The 19,314-nt window shown below is 40.1% G+C and overlaps 1 protein-coding gene across 7 annotated transcripts in view; it reads left to right on the forward strand.

The window, feature by feature from the left end:
- ikzf4 (IKAROS family zinc finger 4) overlaps nt 1-19,314 on the forward strand; it is a 187,109-nt gene that overhangs the window by 114,224 nt on the left and 53,571 nt on the right. For 6 of the 7 annotated variants that reach the window (XR_007246696.2, XR_007246694.2, XR_007246695.2 and 3 more), the window contains 2 exons: nt 8,683-8,943; nt 13,070-13,237. Coding sequence is in view for 4 of the 7 variants with exons in the window: in XM_059643389.1 (XP_059499372.1) it covers nt 8,683-8,943; nt 13,070-13,237 (429 nt within the window). In the remaining 3 variants the exon portion in view is untranslated. The remainder of the gene's footprint in view (nt 1-8,682; nt 8,944-13,069; nt 13,238-19,314) is intronic. The other variant, XM_059643390.1, reaches the window with a different exon arrangement.

The following is a 19,314-nucleotide window of genomic DNA, read 5'->3' on the forward strand; positions in this document are numbered from 1 at the left end:
ACATCCACTGTATCCAGGCCTCTCAGTATTCTGTTAGTCTCAATCGGACCCCCTGCCCCCAATCCTTGTAAACTCCATTGAGTACAGACCCAGAGTCCTCAACCATTCATCATACGATGAGCCCTTAGTTCCCAGAATTGTTTTTGTAAACCTCCGCTGGACACCCTCCAATGCCAGCACATCCTCCCTTAGATATGGGGCCTAAAACTGCTCTCACAATATTCTAAATGCAGTCTGACTGGAGTCTTATACAGCCTTAGCAGTACATCTCTGCTCTTGTATTCTAACCCTCTTGAAATGAATGCTAATATTGCATTTGCCTTCCAAAATGTCTATTGAACCTGCATGTTAACTTTGAGAATTCTGAACTGGGACTCCCAATTCCCTTTGTGCCTCAGATTCCCTGAGCCCTTCCCCATTTAGAAAGTAGACTACACCCATATAAATATAAAACCCATTAAAAATGGACTATTCCTCTGACGTGAATAGTTGCGGCCCCAACATGGAACCTTTGCAGAGCTCCACTCGTCACCAGCTGCTATCCTGAAAAAGACTTCTTTATCCCTACTATCTCCCTTCTGCCAGCCAGCCAGTGCTCTACCTATGCCAATTCCTTGCCCCGAACAGCATGGCCTCTTAGCTTATTAAGCAGCCTCCACTGCTGCCACTCGTATCCACTGGCTCTCCTTTGTCTAACTTGCTCATTACTCAAAGAATGCTAACAGATTTGTCAGGTATGATCTCTCCTCGATAAAGCCATGTTGACTCAGCCCTATTTTACCATGCACTTTCAAGTACTCTGCAATCTCTTCCTTTATAATGGACTCTTAAAATCTTACCAACGATTGAGGTCAGGCTAACTGGCCTATGATTTGTGAAAAATCAAATCTCAGCCTTGGCTGTCACCTTTAGAACTCTAGGCTATGGTCTACCTGGTTCAGGTGATTTATCCACCTTCAGACCGTTTCAGCTTCCCTAGCACCTTCTTAGTGATGACCACGACACTCATTTCTGCCCCTGACTCTCTCGAAGTTCTGGTATGCAGCTAATGCTTTACACTATGAAAACCTGATGCAAAGTACCTATTTAGCTCCACCACCATTTCTTTGTTCCCCAATACTATTTCTCCAGCCTCATTTTCCAGTGCTCAATGTCTACTTCTGCCCCTCTCTTACTTCTTTAGATATTTGAAATAACACACTTGCAATCTTCTTGTCTTCCTAGCTAGGTTGCCCTCATATATCGGTTTCTCCCCCTTTCTTGCTGATTTTGGTTATCCTCTGCTGGTTTTTAAAGGCTTCCTGATCCCCTGGCTTCCCATTAAGCTTCATTACATTGTATGCTTTTCTTTTGCTTTTATACTGTCCCTGACTCCCTTTGTCAACCATGGTTACCTGATCCTCCCCTTAGTATGTTTCTTTATCCTTGGAATGAATTTTTGCTCTTCCTCCCAAATTACTCTCGGGAACTCCTGCCATTGTTTCTCTACCATCTTCCCTGTTCGGCTCCCCTTTCCAATCAACTCTGGCCAGTTCCTCTCTCATGTCTCTGCAGTTACCTTTACTCAGTTGTAACACTGTTACATCTGATTCCAGTTTCTCCCCCTCAAACTTCAGGATGGATTCCATAATATATTATGATCACTGCCCTGCAGGGGACTCCTTTATCTTAAGCTCCCGAAGCAAGTCTTCATACATCACTAAATCCAGAATTGTCTGTTCCCCAGTGGGTTCTATCATAAGCTGCTCCAAAAAAAACTTCACAGATGTTCCAAGAATTCTTTTCTTTGAGATCCGCTACCAACCTGATTTTCCCAGTCCACCTGCGATATTGAAGTCCCCCATGATTACTGTAATAGTGCCATTCTTACATGCCTTTTCTGTCTCTGGATTTATTTCCTTCCCACATCCTGATTTCTTCTCGGAGGCCTGTATATAACTCATGGCAGGGTCTTTTTCTCCTTTGTGGTTCCTCAGCCCTACATACAAAGATTCCATATCTTCCAACTTGATATCACTTTTGGCTATTGATTTTAGTTTAATTTTTTTTTACTAACAAGGCCCACACAACCACCCCCGCCGTCCATCTGCACAGTAGAATGTGAAGCTTTGATACCCACGACATTGTATCTGCCAATTTCAATCTGTGCAACAGGCTCATTTCCTTGTTTCGTATCAGCAGCATGAAAGACAAAACTGGAAACTTGCAATCATGTAATGTCTTGTGTTTCTTGGAAATGTCTCAAATTTATAACAAATGGCTTTAAAGTACAGAGCTTATATAGGCAACTGACACAGTGAATTGTGCAAAGTGAGAATTGATGGACTTCAGTGAAACAGGTGCTCAACAATCTGTTTAATGTCCTCCTGCTAAATGTCCTATTGTCAAGGATTACCATGGAACCCTTGATGTCCACCTGAATAGCTTGAGCCAGCACATGAGGGGGCTTCAGTTGAACATTTTATCCACAGGCTATCACCTCTGACAACGTGGCATCTTGTGAGTACTACACTGAAATGTCAGCCTAGTTCACGTGCTCCATTCTTTCCATGGAATTAAACTAATACCCTTTGAATCAGATATAAAATACTCTTGCTGAGCCAAGCTGACATAAGCTACGGATCCAATGTTCGGGTAAAGGAATAAACCTGTCAGCTTAAAAACAGCTAACATGGCAGAAGGCTTATTACTTCTCATAAGGAGTATTATAACAGTGTTATAACACTATCGAATTGAAGCATGCTAAACCAAAGAGTGTCTTCCACATGTGACATTGTACAAGCCTTTTTAGACAGAACAACATGTCTTTGGAATACTTCTGACACAGATGTTGGGATCTGTTTTCTAGGAAATGCATCCAAATCTTCCCACCCAACTTGAAAATGTATGATATCTGTGTTGAGAGCAAATAGGTTGTTCTTTGGTCAGATTCTTCCCGGTGGATTCATCTAGGATTCAGTGACTAAATTCAGTCATGAAATTTGCAAATGTGCAATCTCTACCCTAAAAGAAGGGTGGTGTAGAAATTTTGATCACTTGAAAGATTGCATGGGCAATCAAATGACAAATGATTATAACTTACCCTCTTCAATTTCATCTTAATTTGTTGTTAAGGCCTCCTTAATGTGAAATAATTTATACTGTACAATGAAACATAAAAGTGCTGAGATTTGATGCAACTGATACAGTCTGAACTGATCATGGCATTGTTTCTTTTCAAATTTACCTAAAAGAACATTGTCATTGGTAACTTGATTTCACTGTATTTGTTCCAAGTATGTCAAGTTTGCTTTATTTCTCATAACGTTTTATTGGTTGATTGCAAGTGTGCCCATAATTTAGCTAACTTGGGCAACTGATTACGTTTTCATGTTAAATCTTGTTGCAATAGCTTTAGTTGCTTTGGCTTAGTTGGAAGTTTAAGTCCACAAAAACAAAAAGTAATTTAATTCCTCTTTTCCACCCTTCTGTCTTTTTTCCATTTTTGTTCTCCTCTTTGGCTGTCTCATTTGAGGAAAAGCTGTAAAATATTACTAGTGGCGTAACTTAGAATCATAGAGTCCCTATAGTGTGGAAACAAACAGGCCATTCGGCCCAACAAGTCCACACCTCCCTTTCCACCTGACTTGCACCATCCCCGAACACTATGAGCAATTTAGCATGGCCAATCCACCCTGCACATCTTTGGACTGTGGGAGGGAACTGGAGCATCTGGTGGAAACCCACGCAGACACAGGGAGAATGTGCAAACTCCACATACATCCTCGCCCGAGGGTGGAATCAAACCCATGTCCCTGGCGATGTGAGGCAGCAATGCTAACCACTGAGCCACCATGCTGCTCCGATTTGTGAGGAAAGAAATGAGAAACTTAGGCTTTTCAGCCTTGATGGGCCACTCTCAACAGATGATCTTATAGATATGCATTAATAAATAATGTGAAAATATGAAAGTGTCAACTGAATTAAAATTACAAGGGATCACTGGTTCAAGCTAGCACAAGGTGACTTTTGGACTGAGATTAGGACGTTCTTCGTGATGATCAATTTGTAGTTGGAATCCTAGATGAAGATTCGGAGAGAAAAGTCACAGAATCATTTAAGATCCAATTGGATGGGAGTCATTTGGCCATTCTGGATAGTTGGGCTGAATGTTCTTCTTCACCAATAAATTACCTTAGTTTGAAAAACTCCAAAGTTAGTTTTAATGCTTATCTGAGGAACTGTGGGTGAGCATAGTGTTTTGCCAGGTCGGAATTTTGACCAGGCGTTCAGTCCAGCAAATTTATGTACTAATTTATTGAATGCTTCTATTTGGTCTGTATGCTAAAAAAGTGAAAATATGCACTGCACTGTGTAAACTTTCCAATACGCCGGTATTGTATAAAACCTAAGATTTGGTTTCTTTTGGTCTGATAGCCCAAATATATGGGTATATTTTGGAATGGTAAACTTTTATGATTTAGTATAAGAAGCACAGAACCCAAATTGATATTTTCATGGTGAGTTTCTGTAATATTTTCCAATTTAGTAATGTCTAACAAAAAAAAATGCCCAACTTAGCATTAATGGGCCTGTGTTTTCAAATGTGGTATGCAGAAGGGGCAATGTTTGAAGTTCAAAAGTATATTGTACAGTGTGTTCTGTGCTCCATCTTTAGAACCTCCCAACAGCAGAAGTGAAGTAGGCAGCTGACTTGACCTAAGATTTTCTTGGAATACTTTCCATCTTGAAAAATGTCACTAAAGCTTTGGAACATGTCACTTAGTTGCCTTTTAGCCCTCAAAATGGTGTGTGCACAGTGGAAGGAATAAGACTTAAAATGGACATGGTCTTGACCAGTGACTGCAGTACTCCTTACTCCACTCCTTAGTTTGCGCCACACTCCCTGCCAACCACTCCAACCTGCCTGGTAACTTCCCCCGTAACTGTAAAAGATGCAACACCTGCCCACAAGCCACCTCCCTCAACTCCATTCAGGGCCCTAAACAGTCATTCCAGGTGAGACAGAGCTTCACCTGCATCTCCTCCAACCTCATCTATTGTATCTGGTGCTCTCGATGTGGTCTTCTCTAAGTCAGTGAGACCAAATGTAGTCTAGGTGACCATTGTACCAAGCATCTTCACCTCACCCACAACGACAAACCTAACATCCCAGTCACCTCCCATTTCAACTGCAACCCCACCCTCTGACATGTATGCCCTTGGCCGCCTCCGGTGTCACAGTGACTCAATACAGATTTGAAGAACAACACCTTATCTTCCGCCTGGGAACCCTACAGCCCAGCGGACTCAACGTTAAGGTCTCCAATTTCAAATAACCTTCCCACCCATCCCCTGGCTCCCTTTCCAGCCCCACATCCTCCCTTCCATTCCATTTTCTGACCCATCCTTTCTGCCACTAACTGGATTCATCACTCCCATCGACCAAACCAGGTCATACCTACTACCAGTGTCCACCTATCACCGCTGTTTCACTACCACCCTGCAACTCTCCCTAGCCCCCACATACAGTTCTGAAGAAGGGTAATACCCGAAATGTGACTTCTCCTTTCCTCCAGATGCTGTCTGGCTTCTTCCAACCCGCTGTTTGACTGCAGTACTGGGTCTGTATACAGCTTGACGTAGCACAAAACTACACAAAACAGAAGGTTCCAGATTAGACACTCAGTCTGTGCCATATCGTGAAATCGTCAGTAGGTTTGCAAACCTCTGTACTGCTGGGCCAAGGAGGGGGATAAAGCCACCCATGATTCCTGCTCCAACCACTCCTAGATGGTGACTGAGCTCAGCTGTGGGATTCATTTTGTCTCATCCCCTTAATACTTTCCTTCATCCTCCCTGGCATCCCTCTTTTTTTTTGAGAAAAAAGATCCAATTAACTTCACATTTATCATCCAAGCTTTCACACAAATAGCCACTTGAACAAGGCTAATGACTTTAAAACCACATCCCAGGAAATGCTGGCATCTTCACAAGACCAGCAAATTGAAAAGAAGCAAAAAGAAAGAAATAAATGAAGAGGGAAAATATGACCTGCATTTTAAATGGCAATTTTTTGTTTTGCTCATTATCTTTGAGAGTTCCAGTTGGTTCTCAGTAGGCATTTACTGCAGTACCAGAGTGGTCTGCTACCGTGGTAAATGCGCACGTTGCCATGACAGTTTTTGAATTGGACATTTTAATGCGCAAAGTATGAAGTCTTTTTTCATTCAGACTGATTTTTGCATTCATAGAACTGAAAGGCCAAGGATTGTGGGAATTGTACTGCAGAAATGGTTTGTTGATTTTTCAGTTGGTATCCTGCTTAACTTGGACTCTGATACAATGACAAAATTGCATGGCTACACTTCATCCACAATAATATCATTTTAATTTCGGAGTTGAATCTACTGCAGTGTCGTCTTTTCATTTAAACTGAATGTATATGTGAATTTAGTCCCTGAATTTTAAATTGAAAAGCTCTCCTAGACAGCTAGAAAGATGTGTAAATTCCAAGAGCTTGCATTTTTATTCCTCTGTTAGAAATTTAGTATTGTTATGCATGTAATTTCATTGACACCCTCACTGCTTGTAGTGTTTGGCAGTGAACTTTCAAGTTTGAAGGAAAGATAAATTTCTAGTAGTAGGTAATATTTTTACTTGAAAACCACTTCTAGCTTGGCTTTAAATCGTTTTCTTTTGTTAACTGATTGAATTCAAAGAAGTTTTTCTTTTAATTATCAAATGTTGTAGGAGATTAGAATAAGGCTCTTAATTGTACTACTTGGTTACTCTTGAGAATGAATCTCATAGGAGTTTCTAGACTGACATCCAGATGTTATAAAGTCCTCATCAAGTGTCTATGGCAGCTAGTGGGACAATAAAGGGAATTTTCTGCAAACCCGTGTTTATCCATGACATAACATTTTCCCCAATAACTGACACCAAAACTAACTGGCTTGTTGTTTGTTTTCTCTCTGCTTGATTTTTTTTGAGCAAAGGAGTTACAGGCACTATTTTCCAACTAGTGGAATTTTCTTCCTCAAATCTAGGGAGTTTTTGCAAATTAAAACCAATGCATCAACAATGCCACTAAGCACTTCTTCAGAACTGGATGTGGGGGCTAGGCAGAGTTGTAGGGTGGTAGTGAAACGGTGGTGATAGGTGGACACTGGTGGTAGGTATGACCTGGTTTGGTCGAAGGGAGTGATGAATCCAGTTGGTGGCTGAAAGGATGGGTCAGAAAATGGAATGGAAGGGAGGATGTGGGGCTGGAAAGGGAGCCAGGGGATGGGTGGGCAGGTTAAAATGTGGGAAGGAGTGGCCATGATAGCTATTGTGGAGAAAGCAGTACTCCAAAGTGGCCAGTTTCCTGACTGAAAGATAAATGTTGATGATAAATGGCAACTCTGAGAAACAGTGTTCTTCTAAGCAATTTAACCTGTAATGGTGTATTTCCAAACCTTTGGATTATTGCTAATGGATTATGTCTCAAATTTCTCTTGGAGGTGAAGTGTTGCTGTTCCTTCCAGGAACTGGCTTTTAGCAGAGTCTAGATTGCAGGAGTGAAAGTCTCCTGTGTCCCCTTGTGTGTCAGGACTTTTGAGCAGTGTTAACTATTTAAGAGGGAGAAGTCCAAAGTACAAAACTATTCCAAACATTTTATTTTAACAGTGTTGATATTGTGGATAATTTACCCCGCTGCTTATTTGGGGTAGCGTACACAGTGTAAATTTGCAAGTTTCTATACTATTAATGTCATGAGTGCTGCAGCATGTCACAGGGGTACCAAAATGTTGGGTGGGGGTGGGTGGTGTCTAGTTTCCCAGCAGTGATGTACTTTGACCAGAACAAAAATATAAATAGTACTGCACTAAAAATGGAGGAATTTAAATCAAATACTTAGATTGCTGGAAGGTAACATTCATCTTGTGTAAGTTTTCTCTTTCTTTTATTCACGAAGGAGAGAGTTCACTGGTAAGCTATTGGGAAGATGATGACATGGGAAGAATAACATGCCAGTTAAGAGAAGATTTTTTCAAAGTGGCTTTATTTAACTGTAGTCCATTTTCAGTGCATTTACTTGTCCTGAGTCTTCTCTAAATCATTGCTCCTTTGTTTCTGTTATTGTAGCTGTGCTGCAGTTTGTCTGTTACTCCAGGTCGTCGTTATCCTATAATTTACCGTTGACTGTTCTTCAAGAGGCCAATTCTGTCCATTCTGAAATGTATTCTTTGAGTGGATCTTTTGCATATTTTATCCTAATTATTGCTTCATTTCAGGGAATGGCTTTCTATAATTGCTGTTAATAAATGACTTGAATGAACAAAATGACTTTAGTGTGTGTTTGTGTGTGTGTGTGTGTTTTCGATGTATTTGTATTTGTAATTTTATTCATACATCTTTGTACATTGTGTGCTCATAAGCTGAAGGACAACAGTACTGTAGAATTGGATAGTCCCCCCAAAATAAAACTATGTAAGTGACCTCCCAAATGAGATTTAACCTGCGTTGTCTAAAAATATTGGGTCATCTCTTGCTTCAGCCTTACGAATGTTAAGCTAAGGATGCTCCATTAGGGTTCATAAAATTTAGTTGCTGCACACCAATTGCCACCTGGCCTGTCTTGAACAACGCCACATACCTGGTGTCTAGCCCTGTCGTCTTATGGCTCCATCTGACATTTCTGATGTTCATTTGCAGCCAACTCCATCAAGGTTGAGATGTACAGCGATCAAGAGGCAGGGAGGCTTCTGACACAGGAGGATGGCGCTAGTGATAAAGATGAAGCAGTCATTGTGGATGTGTCTTTTTCGGACCCGCTAGGATTCTTTGAGGGCACGGGGCAGGGACCTCATTCTCCTGGAGGGATTCGCCTTCCTAATGGAAAACTGAAGTGTGATCTTTGCGGAATGGTCTGCATCGGACCGAATGTTCTAATGGTACATAAGAGGAGTCATACTGGTAAGTATGCTTACAAAAGTAAGGCAATGGAGTGGCATGTAGTGGGGCTTAAAGTCTGTCTGTGGTGGCAGTTGTTGCAACTCATTTGTGATTTATTTGCCATGACGTTTAGCCAGTTATTTCTGTTCCTGGGATCCTGTGAGTGTAGAAGCAGGTTAATGGAACTGTTGTGTCCCCACCACTCTGAGGAGTGTAGAACTCAGCTTAGTTATATTTTAGGAGGCCTTCAGAGACTGTTCTTGGAGGTTTTGCTGAAACCGTTCTTGGTACTTTTTTGTTTGTTCTTTTACACTTCCATTTTCTCTTTTTCCTTTCTCGACCTACTACAGCAGCATACCCACAAAAATATAATACGCAAAAGCATAATACTATTATATAAAACCATGCTAGGCTGGCATTGTATTTGCTAAAACCTATTGAACATTTTGGGTGGAGAATTGCATTGGTGTATCAAACCTATACAATATCAGACCTGCGTGTACCAGACACCATCCTTTTCCCAGTATTGATGTCTCTCAGCATGAGCACAAAATTTACTTGTAAAAGTTACATTTGTTTGTTTATGACCAGAATGCTGTGTTTGCAGAATGTATGTTTACTGACATTTGAATTTGATTCGCAATTTTTGACCTGCGTCACGGCAAAGAAGCCGAGAGGGCCTTTCGCTGCTTGAGTTCCATTTTTTTTTAAAACCTCTTCTTTTGGTCTTCTCACTTGCTAATTTTTTTCCTCTGGCCGTATCTGACTGCAACCTTAACTGGTTTTGTAATCATATGTTTATAGATCTGGGCATCTGTTCTGATGATCAAAAAGTACTCCATCTTTTAACAAAGATCTGCAGCTTGGGTTGTGGTTGGAGTTGTTGGTTGGTTTGCTGAGCTGACTGGTTTTCATGCAAACAAGACTGTCCACCGTGACAGACCAGACCATGTAAGTTCAAAGTGAGATAGAACAACAGCGTTTCACAGAGGCTACACAGCATTGACGATGTCACTGGGGGAGACCGAATGCTTGCGTGAAAACCAGTCGGCTCAGTGAACCAACCAACATCTCCAATCAAATAGTAATTGATACTTTTTAATCTGCCTTCTGTTGTCTTTAGTATATGTTATAAACTGCTTAGGCTATGCTGTAACAGTTAACTGAGTGAGTATTGGTCGTATAGAAAGTGAGCCTGGGGCATGAATGGAACATAAGGAGGTGACAGAGGAATTAACAAGGTATTTTGCATCAACTTTCACTATAGAGGATACAAGTAACATCCCAGACATAGCTGTAAATTAGGAAATGGGTGAGAGGAACTGGAAATAACAATCGCCAAGGAAGTGATGCTGAGTAAATTGTTGGAACTGTGTGATGTCAATTCCCTTGGTCCTGATGGATTTCATCCTAAGGCCTCAAAAGAAGTGCTTAGTGGCATTGTTGATGCATTGGTTTTAATTTTCAAAAACTCCCTAGATTTGAGGAAGATTCCACTAGTTGGAAAATAGTGACTGTAACTTCTTTGCTCAAAAAATCAAGCAGAGAGAAAACAAACAACAAGCCAGTTAGTTTTGGTGTCAGTTATTGGGGAAAATGTTAGAAGCTATCATTAAAGACCTTGTAGCAGGGCATTTAGCAAAATTCAAGGTAATCAGAGGGTCAGCATGATATTGTTTTCCTTTCACAATGTTTACTCAAATTATTGGAATTATTGAAGTAATGTGTTGTGGATGAAGGGGAAATGATGGATGTACTGTCCTTGAATTTTCAGAAGGCATTTGATAAATTACCACGACACAGATTATTGCGGAAAATATGGGGGAATCTGTCTTGTATGTGGGGGAGTAACATGTTGGCATGTTTGGAAGATCAACTAACAGAAAACAGTACACACAAGGGTTTCCTTTTATTTAACCAGTGATGTGTCACAGGGATCAGATCCGAGGTAATTTACAGAAGTGATTTGGATGAAGGGATGAAAGGCAAGGTTGTTAAATTTGCTGATGACACAATGATAGGTAGACTGGTAAGTTGTGAAGACGTCATGAGGCTACAAAGGGATATAGATAGGTCAAGTGAATGAGCAAAGGTCTGCCAAATGAAGAATAATGTAAGAAATGTGAAATTATCCATTTTGGCAGGAAGAATAAAAAAGCATGTCTAAATGGGAGTTTGCAGAGGGATCCGGATGTTCTCATTCACGAATATCAAAAGGTTAATATACAGGTATAGCAAGTGATTACAGAAGCTAGTCATAGAATTGTTATGGTACATAAGAAGTCCATTTGGCCTACCATGTCTATACCAGCTCTCCAAATGAGCTTTGTAAGTTAATGCTGTTCTCCTGCCTTTTCCCCATAACCTTGCATATTACTACTTCTATTCGTACAAACATCTAGTGTCATACTAAATACTTCAATTAAACACACCTCCACACCACTACCAGACGGTATATGCCAGACCGGAACCACTCACTGTATGAAAGTGTTTTTGCTCACCTTGCATTTGCTTCTTTTACAAATTGCTTTCAATCTGTGTCCTATTGTTTCTGATTCTTTTATGAGTAGGAATAATTTCTACCTGTCTATTCTGTCCAGAACACTCACGATTTTGAAAATTTTATTAAAATCTCCATAGCTGCCTTCTGTCCAAGGAAAACTGACCTAACTTCACCAATCTGTCTTGAGAACTGAGGCATCTCAACCCTGGAACCATTCTCAAATCACTTCTGCCCACTCTCTCCAAAGCATTCACACCCTTCTAAACAGTGACACTCAGAACTCTACTATGTACTTGAGCTGGGGTCTGATGAGTGTCTTCACACAAATTCTGCATAACAGTACTCTATGCCCCTGTTAATAATTATGGAATGTTAATCGTTTATTGCAAGAGGAACTGAATGCAAAAGTAGAGTAGCTATGTTTTGAGCATTGGTGAGACCACATCTGGAGTTCTGTGTGCAGGATTGGTCTGTTTAGTTTAGGATAAATTTAGTTTATAAATGTGTTGGAAGCAGTTCAGAGAGGGTTTACGAAACTAGCATCTGAAATGGGGGGCAAGCTACGTTAAGAAAGATTGGACAGACCAGGCGGAGTTTAGAAAACTAAAGAGTGACTAAAGATATAAAGTCCTGACGGGTCTTGACAAGGTGCAAGTGGAAACAGTGTTTCCTTTTGTAGGAGAATCTAGAATTCGGGGCCATTGTTTCAGAATAGTGTTGCTAATTTAAGATAGAGATGAGAATTTCTTTGAGTCATGAGCCTTTGGAACTCTCTCTTCCTCAAAAGTTAGGACCTTGGAGTAAACAGATCAGCCAGGATCTCATTGAATGCTAGAGCAGACTTGAGGCACTGTCATATTTTTTCCAGTTTAAGCAGGACAATCTGATCAGTGTGTCATTAAACTGAATGTACAGTTAATCATCTTTGGTTATAGACAAGACTTTAGTCATCCTTTCAAAGCGATTTTAAAAATGGTGATTCGTATGATAATCGATTTTGATAAATTATCTGAAGGTTGAAACTGGTTGTGTCTTGGACATTTTTTGGTTCAGTGTCCACTGACTCAGTGACTTATGCAGAATTCTTGCTCCAGAGTTCTGGATTTAAATTCCCTCCAGCACTTGAGAGACAGGCTGCATTGTCAGAAATGCCATTTGGATGAGGCATTAAACTAAGGCTCCGTCTGCGTCTTCCATTGGTGCAGATGGATGCTGAATCCATTATTCGAAGAAAAACAGGGAATTTATCAAGCATTCTGGCCAACCTTTGCTGTTCAACCTTTAAAACTATGAAATGGTCATTTGTCTCCTCCGTTACGGCACAATGCTGTTTGTCAAATGGTTGTGTCCATTGTACTGCAAAGCAAGCCATTGTATGTGAAATGTTTTGGAATGCCAGGCAAAGCATGATAAGGCATTATATGAATACCAATTATTATTTGTGTTTACTCTTGCCAAAATGTCAGTTTCATTGCTAATGTCATGTGCATCACCTTGAATTTCAGAAATTAGAACATCTTGTGTTTTCCAGCATACTCCTTTTGTATTTTAACAAATACAAAGTGTTATGTTGAAAGCCTAATATGTCTTTAGATACTTTTTTTTCTTGCTCTTTGACCTTTCTGTATAATCTTTCCTCTTCAGGTGAACGCCCCTTCCATTGTAACCAGTGTGGCGCCTCATTCACACAGAAAGGAAATCTCCTGCGGCACATCAAATTACACTCTGGGGAGAAGCCTTTTAAATGTCCATTCTGCAATTATGCCTGTCGGAGAAGGGATGCACTCAGTGGACATCTCCGAACGCATGCAGGTTCGTGGGTGAAATTTTGTAAGAAACATGGAGAGGAAAGTGAACTTCTTACACAAAAATAATTTTAACCTTACCTTGCACAACAGCTGTTTTAAAGTTCCAAGAAGAAATTCAGTCAATAGAACAATGGAATTGGATTTAAGGTAGAAGTAAGGTGCACAAAATCAGCTTTCTCTCGATTTCCATTCTATGAGCAAAGCAAATGTTTTTTGAATCAATTTAACCAGAGCATATATCAGATTTATTTAAGAATTAAAGAAAAAGTGTTAATTGTAATGTGCAACTTATTCTTCTCTTGAATGTTTCATGTTCTATATTGCTTCTGTTGGTATACTTACTGCTTCCTTTCTTCTTATCCAAAAAGGTGAGGAAGATGCCAATTTTGATTCCTAGACCTTGATTTTAAAGTTGATTCTCATCAGTATATTTCCAATTCATCTCTGCATCCACAAAATAGGTGTGGGGGAGGGGAGCAGCAAGTACATGTTTAACTGATGGGGGAATATCCTGGTTAGTTCCTATATTGGGATATGATTCAATTACCTCTTGTGTTTGCAGAAGAAAAGGCAAGATAGACTGGAATGTAATGGTCAGCGGTGCCCACCATCACCACCCCTCACCCAGCTACGACCACAAACCAAGTCTTAAATCCATAAATGCTGAATTCATCTTTGAGAATAACGCTGAGTCTGAGGCAAAACTATAATGAGACGTTTTTCATCGTGTAGGGTAGTAAATACATGGAATAGACTTGCTGAACAAAGTTAGTATGTTGATGTACTCCTGGTGGAAAAAGTGATTCTTAAATAGATATTTAATAAAAGTCTGATGGTTTATAAGGTTAAGAACAGACATATCTGCATTTATTTTTGTTAAAGCAGGATAATTACATGATGGAATATGAAGGTTCTTGAGCTGTCAGTTTTATTGGAAATATCCTTGTGGAGCATAACTTTCTAGAATTGAACAGTGCACATAGTAATGTTGGTTTGATATCCAGATTTTTGTAAGAATACCTTGATTCAGGAGAATATTTTGTCATGTTGCACAGTCTTATCTGTGATTTCTCATTCACCAAGAGCTTGCCAAAATTATGTAAAATCAATAAGATTACAAGTTAATGTATGGTCTGTCAAAAGAATAATTTGAAGGCTAAGTCGTTTCTTTTCTCCAAAGTGTAGACACATAATAACTAAACTGCATGTAATGTTTTTAAGCAAGAGATCGACAGGAGGAACGTTTTCCAGTTGAAATATTTTTTGTAAGGTCCCGTGATGTAAATGTGCCCTTAGGCACTAATTGAAATGATTTGTGCTAGTTGATTGTGCCGTTCTCAAATAGAGATCGCTATGGTATTTTCATTCTTGCCAATTGAGCAGGTTCCACAATTCCTGTTAAACTAGCTGCTGAGAGAGAGGGAAAGAAGTCCCCCATTCTTTTTTAGAAGTCTGACTTTTCAGAACACAGCCATGCTAGCTCGCACTTCATGAAATAAAGCCAGCTGGATTACAAATGATACATGCATTTTTTGTAAATTTTAAAATTACTTTGGACAAAAGTGTGGTTAGCTTTAAGTGTAAGAGTAGTCATGATCTTAAATGTAAGAAATCTGTAAATAATAAATTGTAGATGTGGAGTATAATGGAAAGTTCATTTTTATTTTGGTTAAACATGTCCATGCTGAAGTAAAAGTTCTTCAAGTGAAGCAGTGTGTAACTTCTTCCACTTCAGAGATTGGAAAGTACCCCACTTATTCAGGGCATCCTAAATCGGTTCACAGTAAATGAAACCTCAAGTGTTTCAATATACAGTGCTTCTGCAGATGATGTAGAATCTTGTAAGCAGTTTATTAAATGTTTCCATTGTTTCTCTTTATTAAATTATTGGTCAACTGAAAAAAAAATTGAGATTCAATTGCTCAGTTTAGCAGAGTCTTTCTGCAACCCACTTAAGTTCCTAAAATATTACGACTCCTTTCACAGTTGTGTTACTCCACCTGACGTAAAATTGTGTTGAGGGAAATGATTTGTGAATATTTAGAATATATTAAGGGAAAGGACGTTTATTCTGGAATTTAACTTGAAGCAGAAAATGTTGGAGCATGAAAAATCGGGGAAGGCAGCATCTGTGGAGAGAGGAGCAGAGGTAATATTTAAAGCCATTGGTCCCCTCTTGAGAACACCAAACTGAAACATTAACTGTTTCCCTCTCCACAGATACTTCTGAATAAAAATAACAAAATAATATTAGATCATTGTTGCTAGTAATAGTTGATTTTAGTTTGCATATGTGTCCATCCATCTGCCTATCTGTTTCTTCCCACCCAAACCAGCTCCCCCCTCCCCAACACCGCTGGCAAATCCCGGTCCCGTATTTTGGAGTGGAGATACATGACTGTCTAGTATGGAAAATGTCGTTTCAACTGCAGTATTCCTTCACAAATATATTTTGATTGCAAGGCATGTGGAAACCTATAACATCTGGATTTCCAAAAAACGTCACACTGGAGTTTAATATGCAAGTTTAGCATTGTGAGTAACATATTAACCAGGATGGAGGATTGGTTAATGGTCAAGAAGTGAAGGCTGTGGATAAATATAGAACTAAATTGCAGAGTGATGGGGATTAGTGTTAGGGCTTCAGCTACATCGAACCTATGTTAATGACTTGGACAAAGTGACTGGGGGTAATGTGTCTAGGTTTGCTGATTTTTCTTAAAAAGTAACATGGGAATGTAAACTTTTGGAGGGCATAGGCAGCAAGGAGCTTTCGACAGGTTAAGCAGTGCGCAACAAAATGGCAAATGGAGTATTTTGGTGGGGAAAGTGTGAAGCTGATCGTTTTCGTGGTGGGAATGGAAAGCAGAATATTTTTAAGGTATGAAACTGTTCAGTTATTCATATGTACTCTTCAGAGAGACTTGTCCTTGTATAAGGAACGCAATTAGCAGCAAGCAGTGAGGAAGGCAAATGGCAAGTTAGAATAAGAAAGCCATAAGACACAGGAGCAGAAATTAGGCTGTTTGGCCCATCAAGTCTGCTCCACTGTTTATTCTCCTGCTTTTTCCCTGTAACCCTCGATAATCAAGAACCTATCTATCTCCGTCTTAAATGTACTCAATGACCTGGCCTCCATAGCCTTCTATGGCAGTAAATTCCATAGATTCACCACTCACGAGCTGAAAAAGTTTCTCCTTATCTCTGTTCTGAATGGTCTTCCCTTTACTCTAAGGCTTTGCCCTTGTGTCCTAGACTCTCCTACCAATGGAAGCCTTTTCCAACATCCATTTTGTCCAGGCCATTCAGTATTCTGCAAGTTTCAATTAGAACTCCCCCTCATCCTTCTAAACTCCAATGAGTATAGTTCCAGAGTCCCCAAACATTCCTCATATGTTAAGCTTTCCATTCCTGGGACCATTCTCGTGAACTGCCTCTGAACCCACTCCAGGGCCAGTACATACATCCTTCCTGAGATATGGGGCCCAAACACAATGCTCCAAATGTGGCCTGACCAGAGCCTTATAAAGCCTCAGTAGTACATCCCTGCTTTTATATTCAAGCCCTCTCAAAATAAATGCCAACATTGCATTTGTCTTCCTGACTATTGACTCAGACTGTGAGTTTACCTTGATAGAATCCTGGACTAGAACTCCCAAGTCTCTTTGCACTTCAGACCTCTGAATTTCTTCCCATTTAGAAAATAGTCCATGCTTTTATTTTTCTTACCAATGTGCATGACCTCTTACTTTCCCACTCCATCTGCCACTTCTTTGCTCACTCTTCCAACCTGTCCGTATCTTTCTGAAGCCTTGCCACCTCCTCAATAATACCTGTCCCTCCACCTATCTTTGTATCATCTGCAAACTTAGCCAGAATGCCCACAGTTCCTTCATCGAGATCATTAAAGCTTTCCCACAGTTGTGCAGGGCTTTGGTAAAACCATACTTGGAATACTGTGCACACTGAGAAGGATATATTGCTTCAGAATAAGGTCAATAAAGGCTCACCACATGAATTCTTGGGATGAGGAGAGAGGGTTGTCCGGTGATGGAAGGTCGAGTAAATTGGGTCTGTATTATCTGGTGTTCAGAAGAATGAAAGGTGATCTCATTGAAGTATATGCACTGAGAGATTAGATTCCCCAGCTAGGGGGAAACAGAACGTTGCTTGGGTGGTGGGTACAAACTCATAAGGGATTGATCATTTTGGACTAAGAAGAGCATTGTAGATGCTACGTTAATGAGTCCTTTCAAGACTAATATTGGTAGATTTTTGATCTTTTGGAGAAATCGAGGGACATGTGGAGGGTGTGGGGAAAGTGAAGTTGAGGTGGTAGCTCAATCATAATATCATTCAATGGTGGAGGACGCTTGAGGAGCTGATTGACCTACGCCTCTTACTGCATATGTTCTCAAACACTGTTTTCAAGGTCAACCAAGTGATGCTAACTGTTGGGTTAGTTTGAATGAGTTGGAGTTTCGTCTTCTCAAAAGAAAAGACTTTATGGTGACCTAGTAGACATTTGATAAAGAATGAGTTAGACAGAATAGGTATGAAGAAATGTTTTCACGTAGGCGAATCCAAAACTACAGGCTGTAAGTACAAGATGCATGCTAACACATTCAATCCAAAAATTTGAATATCCAATTTATATAACACCTTTTGTGAACAAGGTGCATTCCAAAGCTCTGTATGGCTAATTAAGTACTTCCAAAGTGGAGTTAGTCTCTGATGCAATATAGGTACTATGGCAGCCAATTTTTGCGCAGCAAGTTCCCACAAACAACAATATTAATGTGACTAAATAATCTGTTTTTTCAGTGTTGACTGAGGGATAACAATTGGCCAGGACACTGGAAACACTTTGGAAGCAAGAACAGAAGTTGCTGGAAAGCTGAGGAAGGGTCACTTGACCCAAAACATTAACTCTGCTTTCTCTTCACAGATGCTGCCAGACCTATCCAGCAATTTCTGTTTTTGTTTTATAGCATCCGCAGTTCTTCGGGTCCCCCTGAGAGGGGCCAATCTGGTCTCTTCTTAATGTCACCATTTACAAAACACCACCATGGATGGTACAGCATTCCGTCAGTATTGTACTGAAGAGTCTGCCTAGAATTTTGTGCTAAGTCCCAAGTGCAGGTTGGACACACACCTGTGACTCAGATGCGAGTGCTGACAAATGGAAATGGGAAGCAACTTGATTTAAGAGGGAACATAGTTACAGGAGCAGGCCATTCAGCCCATCAAGCCTGTTTTGCCATTTTCTGAGATCTGTCGCCTAGCTCTCTATACCTGCCTTTGGCCCATATTATTATTTTGTTAAGCAAAAAGTATTACATATCTCAGATTTAAAATTAACAACTGATCCAGCATCAACAGCCATTTGTGGAAGAGAGTTCCAAACATCTTACACTGTGTGTAAAAGTCCTTCCTAACTTCTCCCCTGAATGGTCTGGCCCTAAATTTTTTAGACTATGCCCCCGAGTTCTGGAATTCCCAACCGTTGGAAATAGGTTTTTTTTCCTGCTCTTAGGTGTAGTGCTCAGATCTGCACACAGGACTCCAAGTGGGGTTTAACCAGGGTTTTTTTTTAAACTGCTGCATAATGTCTGCACCTTTACACTCCAGTCCTCTAGATATAAAGGCCAGCAATCTATTAGCTTTCTTGACTTATTTCCTGCACCTGTTTGTGGCACCTTAAAGATTTACACGCCTGAACATCACCCCAAATCTCTTTGGACATCTTTTATATTGAACGTTGTACCATCTAGAAATTACCCTGATTTATCCTTTTTTGGTCCAAAAAGGTATACCCTCACACGTGCTTACATTGAACTCCATCTGCCAGTTTTGCCAGTTCACCTCATCTATCAATATCAGTTTGTAGACACTGTAGGTGATAGCATAAAATTGCAATGTTGCCTGATTTTGTGACATGAGCACATTTGGATACATGACTTTCTGTGCCATTGTGGATCATGCTGCCCCAGGAAATAATTGAGACAAATGGCTTAATTGCTTTCAGAAGGAAACTAAATGACCACATGAGACAAAAGGGAGTAGAAAAATATGTTGCAA

This window comes from Stegostoma tigrinum, chromosome X (genome assembly GCF_030684315.1).
Source record: "Stegostoma tigrinum isolate sSteTig4 chromosome X, sSteTig4.hap1, whole genome shotgun sequence".
Lineage (NCBI taxonomy): Eukaryota > Metazoa > Chordata > Chondrichthyes > Orectolobiformes > Stegostomatidae > Stegostoma > Stegostoma tigrinum.